At 43.0% G+C, this 20,253-nt stretch overlaps 1 protein-coding gene and 1 non-coding gene across 15 annotated transcripts; both read right to left on the minus strand.

Annotated features, from left to right (window-relative positions):
* Window positions 1-279: 279 nt before the first annotated feature.
* On the minus strand, window positions 280-20,194 carry CATSPER2 (cation channel sperm associated 2). 14 transcript variants are annotated; one of them, XM_009005333.4, is made up of 13 exons: window positions 20,148-20,194; window positions 19,216-19,362; window positions 18,587-18,760; window positions 18,346-18,414; window positions 9,412-9,584; window positions 8,724-8,879; window positions 8,316-8,440; window positions 5,401-5,579; window positions 5,087-5,186; window positions 4,725-4,781; window positions 2,129-2,346; window positions 1,596-1,760; window positions 280-410 (listed from the first exon to the last, which is right to left on the minus strand). In XM_009005333.4, exons 2-13 carry the CDS (start codon window positions 19,358-19,360, stop codon window positions 379-381), a joined length of 1,593 nt encoding a protein of 530 aa, XP_009003581.1. In that variant the 5' UTR covers window positions 19,361-19,362; window positions 20,148-20,194; the 3' UTR covers window positions 280-378. The 14 variants fall into 14 exon arrangements, with proteins under 14 accessions (XP_009003581.1, XP_002753430.1, XP_009003580.1 ...); XM_002753384.6 differs by having other exon boundaries at window positions 19,216-19,365; XM_009005332.4 differs by having other exon boundaries at window positions 19,924-20,171.
* LOC118145232 (U6 spliceosomal RNA) lies at window positions 7,399-7,505 on the minus strand. Its single transcript, XR_004730360.1, has one exon. It is a non-coding gene; the product is annotated as a U6 spliceosomal RNA (small nuclear RNA).
* Window positions 20,195-20,253: the final 59 nt, after the last annotated feature.

The following is a 20,253-nucleotide window of genomic DNA, read 5'->3' on the forward strand; positions in this document are numbered from 1 at the left end:
GGCTTACTACAGCCTCCGCCTCCCAGGTTCAAATGATTCTGCTGCCTCAGGTTCCCAAGAAGTAGCTGGGATTACAAGCATCTGCCACCACACCAAGCTAATTATTTTTTTGGTATTTTTAGTAGAGATGGGGTTTCACCATGTTGGCCAGGCTGGTCTCGAACTCCTAACCTCAGGTGATCCATCCGCCTCAGCCTCCCAAATTGCTAGGATTATAGGTGTGAGCCAGCATGCCTGGCCTAGACACTTATACTTTTTAATTTTAATAAACAGACATTGTTCCATCTGAACAGGCATTTATATTTTGAAATCTCTATTTCCAACAATTCCCTTCATTATCTTTTGGTGGGCCCAAGGATATTGAAGCCATCCATTGCTTTATTTGTCTTCCAAGTTCATCAGTGCCTGTGCTGCAAAGGAAACAGACTGTGAGGCTTTAGAGCTAAGAATATTTGAAATATATAAATTTATATAAATGTTTGGTGAAGACCTTGCTTTTCTGGGTTCTGGGTTCCCACACAAGTCTTTACTTATCTCTAAATTAAGCCATATGCTTCTGTGTACTTTTTGCCATACACAAGTTTATCAGGATTAAAGAAACTACCTTGCTACATTTTCCTCCTTTTCACCCTGTCCTCCCCAGAGAATAAGTGGGAAGCCAGGGCTAAGAATGACTAGGAGGAAGAGGATTAAATTTAGGCAACATTTTGAAGCAAAGCCTATCATCTTTCACATCTTGCTCTAAATTCCGTGTTCCAATGTTGTTATAAATTCCTCTTATTGCCCACCTGGGCCTACCACACACAAACACACAGTACTCCTCCCTAATTTCTTATTTTCACATTGAGTTCATTTCTACTAGGTATGAGGGGGAAAACCCAGATAACACATTTTAAATTGTAAAAGTCTGCCCCTAACTTTTCTGCGGTTTTTGGGTTTTTTTTTTTTTTACTTTTAGAGAAAAATTTTATTAATCCAAATTAGTCATGGAGTGGTGAAATTTAGGAAAAATAACTGAATAGATAGTTATCAGTTTACATCAAACTCTACTATTTAAATCACATACTTCTCTCTATAGAGGCTGACATTAGAAGGGGCAGATACAAACAGAAGTTTATAATTCATAAACCTCTTTAGGGAGTTAGGACAGTGAGCACTTGAGGGCCTCCTGCTCACTGTCTGATCCCCCATAGCTCTCCAGCTTGAGCCTAACGCCCTGCAGCTCAATTCTGAAATGCAATCTTCAGAGAGAACAAACATGCAGAAACTGATGGGCTGCCCAAATCAAGCAAGAGCCTACCTTGTCCTAATTCCCAACAACTGGGATTAGACATTCTCTCCTGGGGAAATAAACTCTCATACCTCACAGGATTTGGGCATCCCCTGCTACAAAAGCAGATTTTAGGTTCTCTCTGTTAAAGAAAAGTGGGACACATTCCCAGAATGTGACATACTAAATCAAGAATTTGCCCATTTTAGGTGTAGGCAGAAATTGAAAAGCTGAGATGCCAGAATAGTGAACACCCTCCTCCTTCTCCACAGCTATATATGCTATATACATTCCCATGGTCCCCAGGACTGCCCCAAATCCATACCTGCAAATGCTTGTAACTTCTTACGCTCCTCTAGGTTATACTGAAGCTTTTCTAGCAACTCAAAATATCGGAAGAGTGAGTCTCTGGGCCAAACACGGTCATCCTGATCCATTTCCATTAGCCCGGGCAGATTCTCGTGCACAAGAGTCTCCCAGTCCAAATAACCTGTAGGGAGGAATGCTTCAGAAAAGCATGTCTAGATTTGTAAAAGTTGGGTAAGAGCTGATAAATCCTATGGTATGGGTGGAAAGGTAGGGTGAAAAGAGGTAACAGGAAACAAGGAGGGAAAGAGTGCATTAGCAAGAAACCATTTTTTACAATAAGCAAAGAGGGCCACAGCCACACTTACCCAAAGTGAAGAAGTACATGGGAAACTAAGAAGCACAAAGAAAGTAATTAAGACCGGAAAATTGGAAAGCATAGTAGGAGAGCTCCATTTAAGACTAAAATGTCTTATACAGGAGTCTGAATTCAAATGGGAAAAACTCATTATTCTGTGTACTCTTTGCCATTATTAGAACTCTTCTACTCACCAACAGAGTCAGAAAATCTGGATTCAGAAGAGGAAGCATCGGAGGAGGATGTGGAGGAAACATTGGAGGAAGATTGGTACTCTTTCTTTTTTGACAAGGTCTCTTCGGGTTTTGATGCAGATGTTATTACATCCTCTTCAGTGGCCTCATAAATAGACTCTACTTCAGGAACTTCTGGTAAGTCCAAACTTTCCTTTTGTTGAATAGCTCCTCTTGAACTGAAAGGAGAAATGTCTGGGTTCACAAACATTTACAAGATATGACTAGTCCATTCATTATTCTAGTTCTGGCTCTGGCCACCCCCTAAAGCTGGGGCATAAGACAATGAGGGCCAAACTACTCCCAAACTCTAAACTCAGGCACTTCCAATATCAATCATTCATGTGTCATCCTTAACTCTTCACTTCCCTCCCATATCCAGTCCATCAAGAAATCCTGCTGACTCTACCTTCAAAATATATCTTTTCTCACTAACTCACTGGTACCACTCTGGTCTAAGCTGTCATCATTTCTTGCTTGGGCAGCAGCATAGTCTCCCAACTGATCTCTCTGCTCCTTCCCTTATTCTTCTATCAACATAGCAACCAGAGTAATTTGTCTTAAATGTAAGTTACTTCACTCCTCTGTTCTGCTTCCCATTTCAAAGTTCCTACAATGGCACCCATAACCTTACAGGATCAGGTCACCATTATCTTTCTGACTTCATTTCCCAGCACTCTTCCCCCTGCTCACTCTACTACAGTCACAATGGCCTCCTTGCTGTTTCTCAAACACCAAGCATGCTTCTAGCTTAGGACCTTTGCATTAGCTGTTTCCTCTGCCTATAACACTCTTCTTACAGATATCCACATGGTAATCCCCTTACCTCCTTAAAGTCTTTGCTCACATTACCTTTTCGATGAGGTCACCCTGATTGCCCTGTTTGAAACTACAACCCATCTGTAATCCCACCTTATACCCCAAATCCCCCTTAACCTGTTCTACTTTTAATTTTCCCATAATGCTTATCATATTTTAACATATTACTATACTTAATATGTTCATTGGTCATTAATCTCTTTACCACTACTAATATGTAAGCTCCATGAAGCAGGCATTATTGTCTATTTTGTTCACTGATACAGCCCAAGCACCTACTAAGTATTCAATAATTATATGTTCTGTATTGTTTTTTAGGGGCAAGGTCTTGCTCTGTCACCCAGGCTACAGAGCAGTGGCACAGTCATGGCTCACCACAGCCTCACCTCCCAGGCTCAAGCAGTCCTCCTACCTCAGCCTCCTAAGTAGCTGGGACCACAGGTGCACACCACCACATCCAGCTAATTATTGTTTGGAGACAGGATTTTGCCATATTGCCTAGGTTAGTCTTGAACTCCTGAGCTCAAGTGATCTGCCCACCTCAGCCTTCCAAAATGCTGGTATTATAGGCATGAGCCACCGAGCCCACCTTGCTAAAATTTTTTTTGAGATAGGGTCTTGCTCTGTTGTCCAGGCTGGAGTACAGTGGCATAATCATGCCTCACTGCAGCCTTGAACTTCTGGCTTAAACTTCAAGCAATCCTCTTGCCTTGGCCTCTCAAAGTGTTGGGATTAAAAGTATAAGCCATTACATCTGGCCAGTAATTATTTGTTAATGAGTGAATGAGTTTATTTCTGCTTCTCCGTTTTTGTCCACTGCTAAACACTTGGGGTCTAGAAATGTATATGTTTCATTGAAGGTACCTGTATTAGTGTCCTGTAGCTGCCATAACAAATTACTATAAACTTAGTAGCTTAAAATGACAGAAATGTATTCCCTCACAATTCTAGAGGCTAGTTTCTGAAATGAAGGTGTTGGGAGGGCCATACTCCCTCTGGAGGCTCTAGGGAAGTTCCTTGCCTCTTCTACCTTCTGGCAGATGCCTGGCATTCCTAAGCTTCCCATGGCTTGTGATGGCATTAGCCCCAACCTCTATATCCATCTTCACATTGCCTTTTCCTATTCTCTGTGACTTCTCATCTTCCATCTCTTATAAATACCTTTGTTATTGGATTTAGGACCTACCTGGATAATCTGGGATGATTTAATCTCAAGATCCTTAACTTAGGATCTTTTTTTCCAGATAAGGTCACATTCACAGGTTCCAGGGATGTAGGACATGGACACATTATTTTGGGTGCCACTAGTCAACCTACTACAATATGCAGTTATTGAACGAATACTCTCTCAAAGCCAATCTTCATCTTTAGTTTTCTTTTTTTTTGAGACGGAGTTTCGCTCTTGTTACCCAGGCTGGAGTGCAATGGCACGATCTCGGCTCACCGCAACCTCCGCCTCCTGAGTTCAAACAATTCTCCTGCCTCAGCCTCCCAAGTAGCTGGGACTACAGGCACATGCCACCATGCCCAGCTAATTTGTTTTTGTATTTTTAGTAGAGACAGGATTTCACCATGTTGACCAGGATGGTCTCAATCTCTTGACCTCATGATCCACCCGCCTCGGCCTCCCAAAGTGCTGGGATTACAGGCTTGAGCCACTGCGCCCGGCCCAATCTTTAGTTTTCTACCCTTTCCTCCTTCATGTGTTTCTATCCCAGTTCACATATATATTCCTAACCTGTCATCTGTTTTGCTATGAGTTGACCTCAGTGCCTCAGTTGACACGTTTTTTCTCCTGCAAAGCAAAAAAAAAAAAAAAAACAAGAGAGTGAAGAAGTGTGGTAAGAAAAAAAAAGAATTAATATCAGAAAGTGAAGAAAACGAAATGAGGAGAACAAATCATAGTCAAGGGGTGAAAAAGAATGGAAGATTCCCCACAGTGGATGAAGAATCAGGTAATATTCTAGAGCTAGAGAATTCTTATCCCTGGGGACAAATCTTCTGTCACAAAGGGAAAACTGGGGTCAAGGAGTAGAAACAAAAAATGAACTCAGGAAACCCTTGAGAAGAAACACTGGAGTTGAAAATGGAGAAGCAGACCTCTGGATAATCTGCCGCTTGAACATGTCAGCTTTGACCTGAACCTCCCGATGCGCCATCTCCTCATTCAGCTCTTTCCTGATATTCTGAAAGTTAGTAACTGCCACAAAGGACTATTAGAAGTTGGAAGATGGTAATGACTAGACCTGGGATGAAGGCTTGGGTGGGGAGAATCCAAGTGAAATATCCAATCCAGAACCCAAGCCTTCCCGCTACAGTAGGTTCTTTCAACCCATAAGCCACCAATCCCAGCTTTCAGATTCATTTCTTCCCAACCACCCTTTCCAAACAAGTTTCACCTCCTCTATGCTTACCCATCATGGCTACTATGATATTTCGAAAGATAATGGAGCCAAGCAACAACCAAAGGATGACATAGATGCTGCTGAAGATGCGACTAGTTTCAGGCACCTTCCAGGTATCCTGAAGCAGTGCATACCAATGATCCAAGGTGAAGAGAATGAACACTGTCACTAGGGAATTCAAGAGGTCCCTAAAGAAGAAGGCATGTGAATAGACAGAAGCAGAGATTTAAACCTTTCAAAAATGGTACCGGTTTTTTCTTTTCTTTTTTTTTGAGACGGAGTTTCGCTCTTGTTACCCAGGCTGGAGTACAATAGCACAATCTCGGCTCACCGCAACCTCCGCCTCCTGGGTTCAAGCAATTCTCCTGCCTCAGCCTCCCGAATAGCTGGGACTACAGGTGCGCGCCACCATGCCCAGCTAATTTTTTTTGTATTTTTAGTAGAGACGGGGTTTCACCATGTTGACCAGGATGGTCTCGATCTCTTGACCTCATGATCCACCCGCCTCTGCCTCCCAACCGTTTTTTTTTTTTTTTTTTGAGACAGTTTTGGTCTTGTTGCCCAGGCTGGAGTCCAATGGCATGATCTTGGCTCACTGCAACCTCCGACTCCTGGATTCAAGCGATTCTCTTACCTTAGCCTCCAGAGTAGCTAGGATTATAGGTGTCTGCCGCCACACCTAGCAAATTTTTGTATTTTTAGTAGACAGGGTTTCACCAAGAAAAATAAAGCATTTCTTTGTAGTTTGTTCTGATTTTTGGCTCCTTTTCTACCATACTCAATTTTTAGCTAATCATTCTTCAGTTTGTAGTTGTTTTATTCTTTTTTTTTGGGGACAGAGTCTTGCTCTGTTGCTCAGCCTGTAGTGCAGTGGTGTGATTGACTCACTGCAATCTCTGCCTTCTGGATTCAAGCGATTCTCCTGTCTCACCCTCCTAAGTAGCTGGGATTATAGGCATGCACTACCACGCCTGGCCAATTAGTAGAGATGGGGTTTCACCATCTTGGCCAGGCTGGTCTCAACCTCCTGACCTAAGGTGATCCACTGGTCTCAGCCTCCCAAAGTGCTAGAATTACTAGCACTTGGCATGAGCCACCGCACCCAGCCGAAATTCTCCTTTATCATGAATAATCTATGATTACCTCTCATTATTCCATTAGTCCTGGAGTATAATAAATACTCAATAAATAGGTACTGACTGAATTTTTAAAAAATGAATGAATCACCAACTAGACAGTTTTCTAATTTTTTTTTTTTGAGACAGTCTCACTCTATTGCCCAGGCTGAAGTGGCGCAATCTCAGCCTACTGCAACCTCTACCCACCAGGCTCAAGCCTCCCAAGTATCTGGGATTACAGGCATGCACCACCATGCCTAGCTAAATTTTATATTTTTAGTAGAGATGGGGTTTCACTGTTTGGTTAGGCTGGCCTTGAATTCCTGACCTCAAGGATCTGCCTGACTCAGTCTTCCAAAGTGCTGGGATTACAAGTGTGAGCCACTGTGCCCAGCTGTTTTTTCTAATTTTATTCTCCACTGCTCTGTGGACTCCACTTAATAGATCACTTGCAAATTTAGCAAAACTTAGCAAAATAGAAGATCAGTCACAAAATTATTCCTATGAGTTTGCTGGTACAAATGATATGAAAGTAAATGGATATGTTAAATAAACATATGTGATCCTAAATAATGAATATATATAAATTATAAAATAATTTTTAAAAACTACTAAAAAATTAAAAAGTTCCCAGGAAGGTATCTAAATTTTCCTTCCTTTCTTTTTAGTCCCCCATATATAATTTACTGAAAACATCAGAGTTTGTATAAGATAAATTCTAGGACTTTCCTAACTCAATACTCTTAGAAAACTACCTGTTAGAGTGTAACAGAGTCCTGAGAGGTACTGACAAGATTGAATTCCAATTCATAAACAGGATTATCTACTCTAAATTCAAGTTGATTTTCTCCTAGAAAACATTGATTCGTGTTTTCTTTTTTTAATATTAAAAAAAATGTAACACTTCATAAATTTGTGTGTCATCCTTGCACAGGGGCCATGCTAATCTTCTCTGTAACATTCCAATTTTAGTATATGTGCTGCTGAAGTGAGCACTGATTAGTGTTTTCTAGACAGTGATCAGGAATAGGCATGTGCGTAATACGTAGAGATTGCGATAAAACAAGGGATCATATTTGAGAATCATAGTAACATTCATTGATCACTTATAATATGTTATATACTGTGCTAAGTGCTTAAATGCATTACCACATTTATCCCCACACTCTTATAAAGTAGTACCGCTATTACTCCCTTTTTTTTTGAGATGGAGTTTCGCTTTTTGTTGCCCAGGCTGGAGTGCAGTGGCGCAATCTTGGCTCGCTGCAACCTCTGCCTCCTGGGTTCAAGAGATTCTGTCTCAGCCTCCTGAGTAGCTGGGATTACAGGCGTCTGCCACTATGCCCAGCTAATTTTAGTATACTTAGTAGAGACCAGGTTTCACAATGTTGAGCAGGCTGGTCTTGAACTCCTGACGTCAGGTGATCTGCCTGCCTCGGCTTCCAAAAGCGCTGGAATTACATGCATGAGCCACCATGCCCGACCTATTCCCATTTTTCAAAAGAGATAACTGAGTCATAGTAACCAAGCTTAACCACTGGAGTATACTGCCATTTAAAAATGGCTTACGACAGTGTGGTTTGACTTTGTAAAACCCAGAATAAACCTGGAATTAGCTACCCTACCCTCAAGATCAGAATTAATACCACTCACTATTCTTTTGCTTTCTCTTTCCCTCTTCCTCTTGTATTCTATTTCAGTTTCTTAGAATACACTATACTTCTTACATACTATACTTTGGACAAGGTTCCTGGTTTCTTAGCCAAATTCACTCCCCTCACCCAGCCATCCCCCAGCTCTGCTTACGAGAAGAACATACGGTATTCCAGGTCCTGACGAGGTGAACGGGTGTACTCTGCGAAGAAGTAGACACCAGCCACAGCAAAAATGTAGAAGAAGATGAGCAGCAGTATCAAGAGGAAGGTCATGCTCTAGAGGCCATGACCTCAAGTCAGAGGTGGGCCACACTAGGCTGATCGCCACCAACAGCCCATTCAAGCCCACCTGGCAATCCCCCACCAAACCCTCACTTGCACTCCTGAGCCCAGTCATCTTTGAACCATGGCAGCTGGCCCCAACCCCTTCTCATCCAATAACATTTCATAGGATGTTTCATTGCCTTCTTTGACCCACCCAGATTTGTTTCATATTCTATGTTAAGCCCCCAAATTTATCTACCTTGCCCCCTCCTTTAGTTTGCAACAGTCAAATCACCTTGAGGGCCCTGACCAGGGCCAAAATAATAACCCGAATTTGACGAAATCGTGCAAAGAATTTGAGAGACCTCAGCACTCGGCAGATCCTCAGAAACTGAAGCCACACTGGTTGGCCTGTTACCCCTGCCAACAACACAACTTCAGGAAGCAGGGACTGTAAAAAACACACAGATTATGAGTAAAATATACCCCCAAGCACCCAGGCACAGTTATACCTTCTTCGTCTCATCCTCTTCATTGTTCCCTGGGCATTATCCCTTGAATAGCATTCTCTGATAATTTTTCCATTCAGCCTTTCTATATTAAGTTGCTTAAACACTGTACTTCAACTTGTTCAGATATAATAAGGGGGATAAAATTCATGGTTATTTAATTGGGTTGTTGTGGAGCATAAAGAAGATAATGTAAGTAAAACACTTAAAATAGTGCCTGGCACTTAGTAAGTAGTAGGTAACCAACAGATGTTATTTATTGTTGGAGTTGATGTGTGGTTAGACTACCTTGCTCCTAATACCAACAATTCCTGCAATGACTGGTGTTTAGTTTTGGGGGAAAAAACATCAAAAGAAGGAAGTCAGGTAAATTTTTGTTTCTTCCTTTTATCATGTTAACTTTTCCTGTTCTTTCAATTCACCTAGGCACCTTCTTCATCCCACTAAACGAACCCTCAGGATCTCTATCCTTACCAACATGGTAACAACAAAGTCAAAGACATTCCAGGCACTCTTCCAGAAAAGGGAAAAGCTGGATAGCCACATAAGAATGATCTCCAGGATGAAAATAAACAAGATAAACCAAGCTGCCACCTCCAAAGTCAGCTTCAATGGCCACAGTTTTGTATTTGTGGATTCCAGCAATTCTGTGAGGATAGAGCAAAAGAGGAATAAAAGTTAAGGACACTGGAAACTGAATGATGGAGAATGATCACTTATAAACCACAGTTTTGCCCACTATGATTCCATTTTTCTTTGAGATTCTCTTCTTAACACTGTTGCTTCAACCTGTGAAATACCTGGAAGGACAGAATTGACCATAAAACACAGCCACAGCTCATCATTGATATAATTATGTCTACCCAGCTATAAGTCACTTCCTATCCACTCTGGAGGTCACACAGCCATTCAGCGACTACTCTCTTTAATTACCTCTACCCCCGATCTCCTACCCCCATCTACTGTACTGTTATCTCAGTCCCAAAGTTCACAAGAAAGCAATGGGTCTTGAGAATAGAATGAAAATACATGGTCATGATATCTAAAGTACTTTATAAAAAAATGCAAAAACAAATTATAACAATATATCACTTGGTTCTTTGTTAGCTTTCTTTTAAAACTTTTCCTTTATTCTCTGCCTAAAATTGGTTTTGTTCTGCAAAGCAAAGTGAATGCATACTTCCTCTTTAGAACCCTATCATTTATTAATTGCTATTCCTTAATTCATTGCCTTTCTCTTTCAACCTTCTTCTCTTTTGTACAATTAATGGACATATACTATGCTCTAGAATAAAAAACACTGAGACTAAAATAGACTTAAAGAGCTAAATAGGAATCAACATGGTGGTACTCTGGCTTTAAAGTCATCCTGATGTTGAACTGGATCCAAACAAAAAGAACAGAGCTATACTTCAATCATTCCTAGAATTTTACAGAGGTTGATCCCTTCTAAAAACCAGTGGAGTCACACTATGCTTATTCCTATGCTTATTTTGAGACAGGGTATCATCACTCAGTCACCCAGGCTGGAGGAGTGCAGTGGCATAATCATGGTTCACTGAAGCCTCGATCTTCTGGGCTCAAGGGAACCTCCCATATCAGCCTCTGAGTTACTGGGACCACAGGCACATGTCACCATGCCCAGCTAAGTTTTTCTTTAAATTATTTGTCAAGATGGGGTCTCCCTATGCTGCCTGGGTTGGGCTCAAACTCCTGGGCTCAAGTGAGCCTCCCATCTTGGTCTCCCAAAGAGCTGGACTTACAGGCATGAGCCACTGCACCAAGCCCTTCTATGCTTATTTAGGATCTGTGCTTCTTTGGTTAGTTTTTCTTTCACACACGTTTCTCTAAGAAGAAAATTTTTTCATATTTTAACATCTATGAAATTAGAATGCATTTTACAATCAGTGATGTGTCCCAGTTTAATTGGGGATAATTTTTATTTCTTAGTGGTAGAAGTGAATTTCACCTTGATGACAGCTTAGATTCAGTAAAATACAAATTTTTTTCTCTTAATAAATTCTGGCTCATGGGAGCATGGGATTATATAATTAGACAGAGCTGAGGACCACATTTGTGGCTGGAAAGAAGAATGCTATCATTTTTTATTCAGTTTTTGCCCTTGCAAAACAGGAACCCAAAGAGAGCAATGAAGTAAAGTAAGGGTCTTGTAAAGCAGAAGATGGTTTTAAGTAGTTTAAGTAGGGAAGTCCAAATTACAGAAGCAGCAGCACTTTTACTCTCTGGGAAAGAGGAATAATTTTATAGAAGCTAAACAAACCCAAGGAAGTTCAGAGGAACAAACAGCAGAAATTGCCTCAGCAGGACAGAAAGTATAAAAGTGACTGCCTCCACTCTACATCTAAGTGATCCTCCCACCTTAGCCTCCTAATATACTCAGTTTTTAATTTTAATGTTTCCTAACTGAAGATGGAAATATAACTTTTTTAAATTCTTGGAATTTTTCAGCCTGCTATAACAAGACAAAGGAGTCTTAATGGAAATAGAGACCAGGAGCCCAGTGAAGTCTACCCAGGAATCTTAGCCAGTGTAGTGAGTTAGCAGTGAAGATCTATGCCTGAATATTCGTCTCTTGGGGTGAGAGACAATAGCCATTTGATCAAACAAGTCAAGCAAATGTACAATTCTGTTTCATAAGGTAGAGTTCACCATGAACAGTCATCTACGGCTACTCCCTATTCTAGAAAAACAACAGTAGGTCACCTCACAGAATACCAGATAAATTCACATTGGTTTCAAGGAGTCCAATATTATGGGTAAGGAGAATATTAGACTGTAACAACAAACTGATATGTAGATTTTGACATTTACACATTTTTAGTAATGTTTTGGCTAGTTATATCCATCATAAAGTAAGGAACACTGATGCTGAAACACAATTTCTTTTTTTGAGATGGATTCTCACTCTCGCCCAGCTGTCATCTCGGCTCACTATAACCTCTGCCTCCTGGGTTCAAACGATTCTCCTGCCTCAGCCTCCCAAGAAACCAGGACTATAGGTACCCACCACCACACACACTGATTCTTGTATTTTCAGTAGAGACCAGATTTCACCATGTTGGCCAGACCAGACTGATCTTGAACTCTTGACCTCAGGTGATTTGCCAGCCTAGACCTCCCAATTTGCTGGGATTACAGGTGGGAGCCACCACACCCAGCCAGAAATACAATTTCATGAAGAGCTTAAGAATGATAATTCTGTAAGTTTAATCTCAAGATGATCTTCATCAGGTTCCATAAATTCTATTCATTTGATCAAAAACTTTATATAGCACATCAAGTTATCTCTAGGACCTAAAAGTTAATGTAAAAAATTGTAATCTTCAGGAATATACCTGCCTTTGGGGAAAATTATAATATTATACTTAGGTTTTACTTTTATTTTTGAGACAGGGTCTTGCTCTGTCACTCACGCTGCAGTGCACTGGCACAATCATAGCTCACTGCAGCCTCAATCTCCTGGGTTCAAGTGATCCTCCCACCTTAGCCTCCTAATATACTCAGTTTTTAATTTTAAATAAGGATTGTCTACACTTACAATGTGTTATTTTCTGAGAACGCCTTGAAAATGAGTCAAATCTTTTTTCATTCTCATTATTTAGAAATAAAATATGAGGGGCACTGTGGCTCACACCTGTAATCCCAGCACTCTGGGAAGCTGAGGCGGGTGGATCATGAGGTCAGGAGTTCAAGACCAGCCTGGCCAGCATAGTGAAACCCCATCTCTACTGAAAATACAAAAATCAGCCAGGTATGGTGGCACATACCTGTAGTCCCAGTTACTTGGGAGGCTGAGGCAGGAGAATCACTTAAACCTGGGAGGCAGAGGTTGCAGTGAGCTGAGATACCACTGCTGCACTCCAGCCTGGGCAAGAGAGTGAGACTCCATCTCAAAAAAAAAAAAAAAGAAAGAAAGAAAGAAACAAACAAACAAACAAAATAGAGCTGGGCATGGTGGCTCACAACTAATCCCAGCACTTTGGGAAGCCAAGGCGGGCAGATCACAAGGTCAGGAGATCGAGACCAACCTGACCAACATGGTGAAACCCTGTCTCTACTAAATATACAAAAATTAGCTGGATATGGAGGCACACACCTGTAATCCCAGCTACTTAGGAGGCTGAGGCAGGAGAATCCCTTGAATCTGAGAGGCGGAGGTTGCAGGAACCAAGATTGTGCCATTGCCCTCCAGCCTGGGTGACAGAGTGAGACTCTGCCTCAAAAAAAAAAAAAGAATGAAACAAAATATGATTTTTTTTTTTTTTTGAGATGGAGTTTTGCTCTTGTTGCCCATGCTGGAATGCGATGCTGTGATCTCAACCCATCACAACCTCCATCTCCTAGGTTCAAGCAATTCTTCTGCCTCAGCCTCCCAAGTAGCTGGGATTACAGGCATGTGCCACCACGCCTGGCTAATTTTGTATTTTTAATAGAGATGGGGTTTCTCCATGTTGGTCAGGCTGGTCTTGAACTCCTGACCTCAAGCGATCAGCCTGCCTTGGCCTCCCAAAATGCTGGGATTACAGGCATCAGCCATCACACCTGGCCCAAAATATGAGATTTTAAAAGTCAATTTATGTTTAAAGTACAAAACAGAACTACCAATATCCAGCAGCAGATGTATGTGTATATACACACACACACACACACACACACACACACACACACACACACACACACAATTTTTATTTTTTTGAGATGAAGTCTTACTCTTGTCGCTCAGGCTGGAGTGCAATGGTGCTATTTCGACTCACTGCAACCTCCGCCTCCCAGGTTCCAGTGATTTTCCTGTCTCAGCCTCCTGAGTAGCTGGGATTACAGGCGCCTGCCTTTGGGACCCCAGCTAATTTTTGTATTTTTAGTAGAGATGAGGGTTCACCATGTTGGCCAGGCTGGTCTTGAACTCCTGACCTCATGCGATCCACCCACCTCAGCCTCCCAAAAGTGCTGGGATTACAGGGGTGAGCCACTGCAGTTGACTGAAAGATTTTTTTTTTTTTCCTTTGCTGTTGTTACCCAGACTGGATTGCAACGGCACGATCTCAGCTCACCGCAACCTCTGTCTTCTGGGTTCAAGCAATTCTCCTGCCTCAGCCTCCCGAGTAGCTGGGGCTATAGGCGCGCACCACCATGCCCAGCTAATTTTTGTATTTTTAGTAGAGACGGGGTTTCACCTTGTTGACCGGGATGGTCTCAATCCCTTGACCTCGTGATCCACCGGCCTCAGCCTCCCAAAGTGCTGGGATTATAGACGTGAGCCACTGGGCCCAGCCTGAAAGTAGATTTTTTTAAAGCCCTAACATAGTTTACATCACTTTGTGATCTGGAAAAAAATAAGTTAAGCCTAAACAAAGTCTTAATGTTTATCATATGAATAGTCTATTCAAAGAAATCTGTTTATCACAAATAATTTCTTTTGCAAAATCCCTCCTCCATTTCTACCACAAGAATATGCTTAATAAGATAAAATGTCCATGAGCTTGCCAGGTAGTTTCCAGTCTGGCAATCTACCTATCTTCTGGCACAGTGATCATGTTTCATATTCAGTTAACTGTTTTACCAAATAGAATGGTTAGTGCTATCCTATCTTGACATGTCTATTAGATCTAGGGCAGGGGTCCCAAGCCACAGGCCACAGACTGGTACCAGTCCATGCTCAGTTAGGAACCCAGCCACACAGCAGGAAGTGAGTGGTGGGTGAGTATTACTGCCTGAGCTCCACCTCCTAACAGATTAGCTGTGGCATTAGATTCTCATAGGAGGGAGAGCCCTATTGTGAACTGTACCTGTGTGCTCCTTAGGATACTCTAATGCCTGATGATCTGAGGTAGAACAGTTTCATCTTGAAACCATCCCTCCTACTCCATCCGTGGAAAAACTGTCTTCCATGAAACCAGTCCCTGATGCCAAAAGGCTGGGTATCACTGATCCAGGGAGTCCTGTATATTTACTATTTACTTCATTTGAAGGCTTACTATAACCCTGGCCCTACTAGGTAAATACATGGCAGCAATCATACAATATAAGGGAACTATAAGTAACTTAGTTCAAAATCTTCACGATTATGAGGAGGAAATAAAACACCTCAAAGTATACAGTATACTGTAGTGGGGTCACTGACATCAATTATTGCTGTATTTTAAAATATATTTGACCTGACTGCACTAAAGGATTATTTTATTTTTTTGAGACAGGGTCTGACCTTGTCACTCAGGCTGGAGTTCAGCTGCACTATGGCTCATCTGCCTCCTAGGCTCAAGCAATCTTCCCACCTCAGCCTCCCAAAGTGCTATAATCCCAGCACTTCAGGAGGCTGAGGCCGGTGGATCACGAGGTCAAGGGATCGAGACCATCCTGGTCAACAAGGTGAAACCCCGTCTCTACTAAAAATACAAAAATTAGCTGGGCATGGTGGTGCGCGCCTGCAGTCCCAGCTACTCGGGAGGCTGAGGCAGGAGAATTGCTTGAACCCAGAAGGCAGAGGTTGCGGTAAGCTGAGATCGTGCCATTGCAATCCAGTCTGGGTAACAACAGCGAAACTCCGTCTCAAGAAAAAAAAAAAATCTTTCAGTCAACTGCAGTGGCTCACCCCTGTAATCCCAGCACTTTGGGAGGCTGAGGTGGGTGGATCGCATGAGGTCTGAGGTGTGTAGCTGAGCCTACACACACGTACCATCACGCCCGGCTAATTTTGTATTTTTTGTGGAGATGAACCTTCTCCACTTTGGCCAGGCTGGTCTCAAACTCCTGAGCTCAAGCAATCCACCACCTCAGCTTCCCAAAGTGCTGGGATGGATTATAGGCATAAGCCACCATGCCTGGGCCCCAAAGCTTATAGGGGACTTGGAGCTAGAGGCAGAGTTCGGAACATCTTTTCTTCTAGTCCTACAGTGGCTACAGGCAGTGGACATTTCTTTCTTTCTTTTTTTTTGAGACAGTTTTGCTCTTGTTCCCCATGCTGGAGTGCAATGGTGCAATCTTGGGTCACTGGAACCTCTGCCTCCTGGGTTCAAATGATTCTCCTGCCTCAGCCTCCTGAATAGCTGGGATTACAGGCATGCACCACCACACCTACCTAATTTTGTATTTTTAGTAAAGATGGGGTTTCTCCACGTTGGTCAGGCTGGTCTCGAACTCCTGACCTCAGGTGGTCCACCTGCCTCAGCCTCCCAAAGTGCTGGTATTACAGGCGTGAGCCACCACGCCTGGCCTGGCACTGGACATTTCTGTTGAGGAAAATATCCATGTGACATAAACAGCCAAGAGCTTCATAACTATGACCTTCTCTTAAAATTCCTCCTAGGCTGGGTGCAGTGGCTCATGCCTATAATCCCAGCACTTCGAGAGGCTGAGGCAGGAGGATCACTTGAGCCTAGGAGTTCAAGACCAGCCTGGGCAACATAGTGAGGTCTTGTCTCTACAAAAAAATCAAATTACACTGGGTGCAGTGGCTCACACTTGTAATCACAGCACTTTGGGAAGCCGAGGTGGATGGATCATGAAGTCAGGAGTTCAAGCCTGGCCAAGATGGTGAAACCCCATCTCTACTAAAAATAAAAAAATTAACTGGATGTGGTGGCACGTGCCTGTGATCCCAGCTACTACTTGGGAGGCTGAGGCAGATCATTGCTTAAACGCGAGAGGAGAAGACTGCAGTGAGCCGAGATCATGCCACTGCACTCCAGTCTGGGTGACAGAGCAACACACTGTCTCAAAAAAAAAAAAAAAAAAAAAAAAAATCAAATCAGGCTGGTGTAGTGGCATGTACATGTAGTCCCAGCTACTCAGGAGGCTAAGGTGGGAGGATCAATTGAGCCCTGGAGGTCAAGGCTGCAATGAGCCATGATCACACACTGCACTGCAACCTAAAAAACAAAGTAAGATTAAATAAAGTGGGAGACTTCCACACAAGTGAAAGTGAAACAAATAAGTACTTCTACTGTCCTTTCATCATTTCTGACCAGTTTTAGATTATCAATAAATGAGTTCACTGATTCTGCAGACATCCTTGTTTTGAATGTTTCACATAATTTTTGTTTTGACCAGAGTCTCACTCTGTTGCCCAGGCTGGAGTACAGTGGCGTGATCTTGGCTCATTGTAACCTCTGCCTCCCGGGTTCAAACAATCCTGCCTCAGCCTCCCGAGTAGCTGGGATTATAGGTGCATGCCAACACATCTGGGTAATTTTTTGTATTTTTTAGTAGAAACAGAGTTTCACCATGTTAGCCAGGATAGTCTCAATCTCCCAACCTCATGAACCACCTGCCTCAGCCTCCCAAAGTGCTGGGATTACAGGCATGAGCCACAGTGCCTGGACTGTTTCATATAATTTATTAAAGAATCATTTCCTTTTTAAGTAATTTTTTGGCTCAGCTAATATCTTAGCCGTACCTACCTTTGCATATTTTGTGAGCTTCCTTATTTGTACTTAAATAATCTTTCTAAATATACTTGTAAAAATGTAAATGTTAGATTGTTCACGGATAGGCACCAGTATCTTTAACAGAAAAGGTTAATTCAAACAAATGTCAGCCTAAACTCATAACAGAAATAAAACACATTCATTTTCTCATGGAGTTGTTACATTGCTACATATACCTAGTTCTGTGTGTCTAGATACTCTGTATTTACTATACTTTTGAGAGCCCTCCAAACGTTATTTTTTTTTTGAGATGGAGTTTCACTCTGTCCCCCAGGCTGGGATGCAGTGGCATGATCTTAGTTTACCGCAACCTCCATCTCCCAGGATCAAGTGATTCTCCTGCCTCAGCATCCTGAGTAGCTGGGATTACAGGTGCCCACCACCATACCCAGGTAATTTTTTTATTTATAGTACAGACGGAGTTTTGCCACATTGGCCAGGGTAATCTTGAACCCCTGACCTCAAGGATCCAACCACCTCGGCCTCTGAAAGTGCCTGGGATTACAGGTATAAGCTACCACCCCCAGCCACGATTTCTAGATTTTAGCAGTTGCATAAATCCTACTCCAGGAGGCTTAATTGTCCCTATCACAATTCAAATGACATTCAAAAATGTAAAATGATCAATTTAGAAGAAAAAAGTACTTCTACCCACTTCCTTTTTTTGAGACGGAGTCACACTCTGTCACCCAGACTGGAGTGCAGTGGTGTGATCTCAGCTCACTGCAACCTCCACCTCCCGGTTTAAGCAATTCTCCAGCTTCAGCCTCTCAAGTAGCTGGAACTACAGGCACGTGGCCCGGCTAATTTTTTGTATTTTTTTGTGGAGACAGAGGTTCACCATGTTGCCCAGGCTGGTTTCAAACTCCTGAGCTCAGGCAATCCGCCCGCCTCAGCTTCCCCTAAGGGCTGGGATTATAGGTTCCCAGCCTCACTTCCTCTTTCATACAGTGTCAGTTCTTACCTATTTCAACCATCAATACGATTGTATTCAAAAAGATGAGGAAGATGATGAAGTTTGTGAAAAGAGGACCTGTTGTCTCTTAAGGAAACACAGAGTGGAGTTCTTTCTGATTTATGCAGCTGAAATAATAAGGGCAATAATATAACCAGTGAGAATGAGAAAAAGGAGTTTGGGGAGCAAAAAATAAGTCATTAGGCAGATGATGAACAGCCAGGATAAAAATAAGTGACATGAAGGATACACTCAAGGACCCATCCGGCCCACAAAGAAAGAGGTGGCCTGTGACTACAGCGCACGTGAAGCTTGCTCAATAGCCTCTGGGCTTGTGAAATCTGTCCTGTATGTTGAGGCTTTATTGAGAAGCGCAGTAGCTGTTGTTGATCTTCCCACATAAGTTTTTTCTGGCGAGAGGGATCTACAACAAAAATTAAAAAGGGGTAGTGGATAAATATAAATAGAGCAGGTAGGTTTGGGAGCAGGGATATCGGTCAGATAATGAGTCACCCCTAGTGCCTTAATGCTGCTCCTTCTCTTCTGGCAGCAACTAAGAATTCTGTTAGTTTGGAGTGAGTGCAAATGTATTGCTTATCACCAACACTGTTCATACCCACAAAAGTAGCAGGTTCACTCTCAAAGTTTTAAGTGTCTTTGGTAGAAGCTTTTCAAAATCACCCAAGGCTAGTGTGGCTATGCTAGGTCTAAAAGTGAAAGAAATGGATCCTATCTCCTGAGTTTTATTTACAGGCCCTTGACTGATCAAGTTTGGTAAACCAACAACCAAACCGACCTCCCCAGAATTTTCCACTCTTAAATGTAGAAAATGTGGATAGAAGACTTAAATGTAAATGAGTGAAGAAATAGGCTGCTGACCAAGTAACTCCCTGATAGTGTGCCGCGGAACAGCTTGGCTCAAGCCTTGCAAATGTTCGATGAGAGAGAAAGTATCGATGAGACGTGAACGAATGGCATCAGCTCGGGGCAGCTGCATCTGCCCTTCTTGGTGATAAGCGGCCATGTCTGCTAAGAAAATGGAATAATCAAATGTCATTTCATTGTTGGAGCTGCAACAAGGATTACAGGTTTCCTGCCCCCTCCTCTCCACCCTCTTTTCACTTAAGATTCCTTAATGTACCCACATTTAGGAACTAGGAGGAGCTAGGAAGAACACTGTACTAAGACTCAGGGTTTTTTGAAACAAAGGGGCCAGAGTGGTAAAGATGTTGCGCAGTCGACAAGTGGCCAGGCATCTTCACTTCGTGACGGCATTTCTAATTAAAAACTCATTTAATAAAATAAAATAAACATACACACATACATAAACAAGGAGCAGTCACAGGGCAAGGGCCCGGGGATGGAAATAGAAGAATCTGAGCTTCACCTGGGCCTGAGAGAACCCCGCAATGAGGTGAGGTTGGGGAGGGCTTAGCCCGCCCCCGAAAGAGAAACCAGGTGAATAGGAACTGGACAAAATGCAAAAGCCTGACATTTTGAAAACGGGTCCAGTCCCAAGTACGTTCAGCCCAACACTCCCTCAGGGGCTAGTTTCTTCTCCCCTCAATTTTCGCTTCTGGGCCTCACCTCAGCCCAGGTTCTCTTCGCCCACTCAGTCCTGACTTCACGCTTCCGCCTCCAGCTCTGAGCAAAGCTCTCTCCACGCAGGACGAGCTCAGGGTCGACCCCCAGCCTCACTGCTCCCCATTCCCAGCTCCAGCCTACCCCGCCCGACCCCCCAGGTTCCGGTTCGCCCCGGGCCCAGCCCTCGCCCCTGGGCCCAGCCCAGGAACCGGCCTAGCCACGCTCACCCAGGCGCTCGCCGCCTCCGCCCCGCCCTACGCTCCGGCCACTCGGCGGTTACCAGCTGGTCCCGCCCGCACGACGCAGGCGCAGCGCAGCCAATCGGCTGCTGCC

The sequence above is a fragment of the Callithrix jacchus genome, chromosome 8 (assembly GCF_049354715.1).
Source record: "Callithrix jacchus isolate 240 chromosome 8, calJac240_pri, whole genome shotgun sequence".
NCBI lineage: Eukaryota > Metazoa > Chordata > Mammalia > Primates > Cebidae > Callithrix > Callithrix jacchus.

Bases quoted from the DNA above. Each gene is read 5' to 3' on its own strand.
- CATSPER2 (XM_009005333.4), bottom strand. From the start codon at position 19,360: ATGGCCGCTTATCACCAAGAAGGGCAGATGCAGCTGCCCCGAGCTGAT. The intron at 18,761-19,215 runs GTCAGCAGCCTA...TTTTTGTTGTAG, and splicing joins CACTATCAGGGAGTTACTTG to ATCCCTCTCGCCAGAAAAAA. The intron at 411-1,595 runs GTATGGATTTGG...TTTCCTTTGCAG, and splicing joins GAAGTTACAAGCATTTGCAG to CACAGGCACTGATGAACTTG.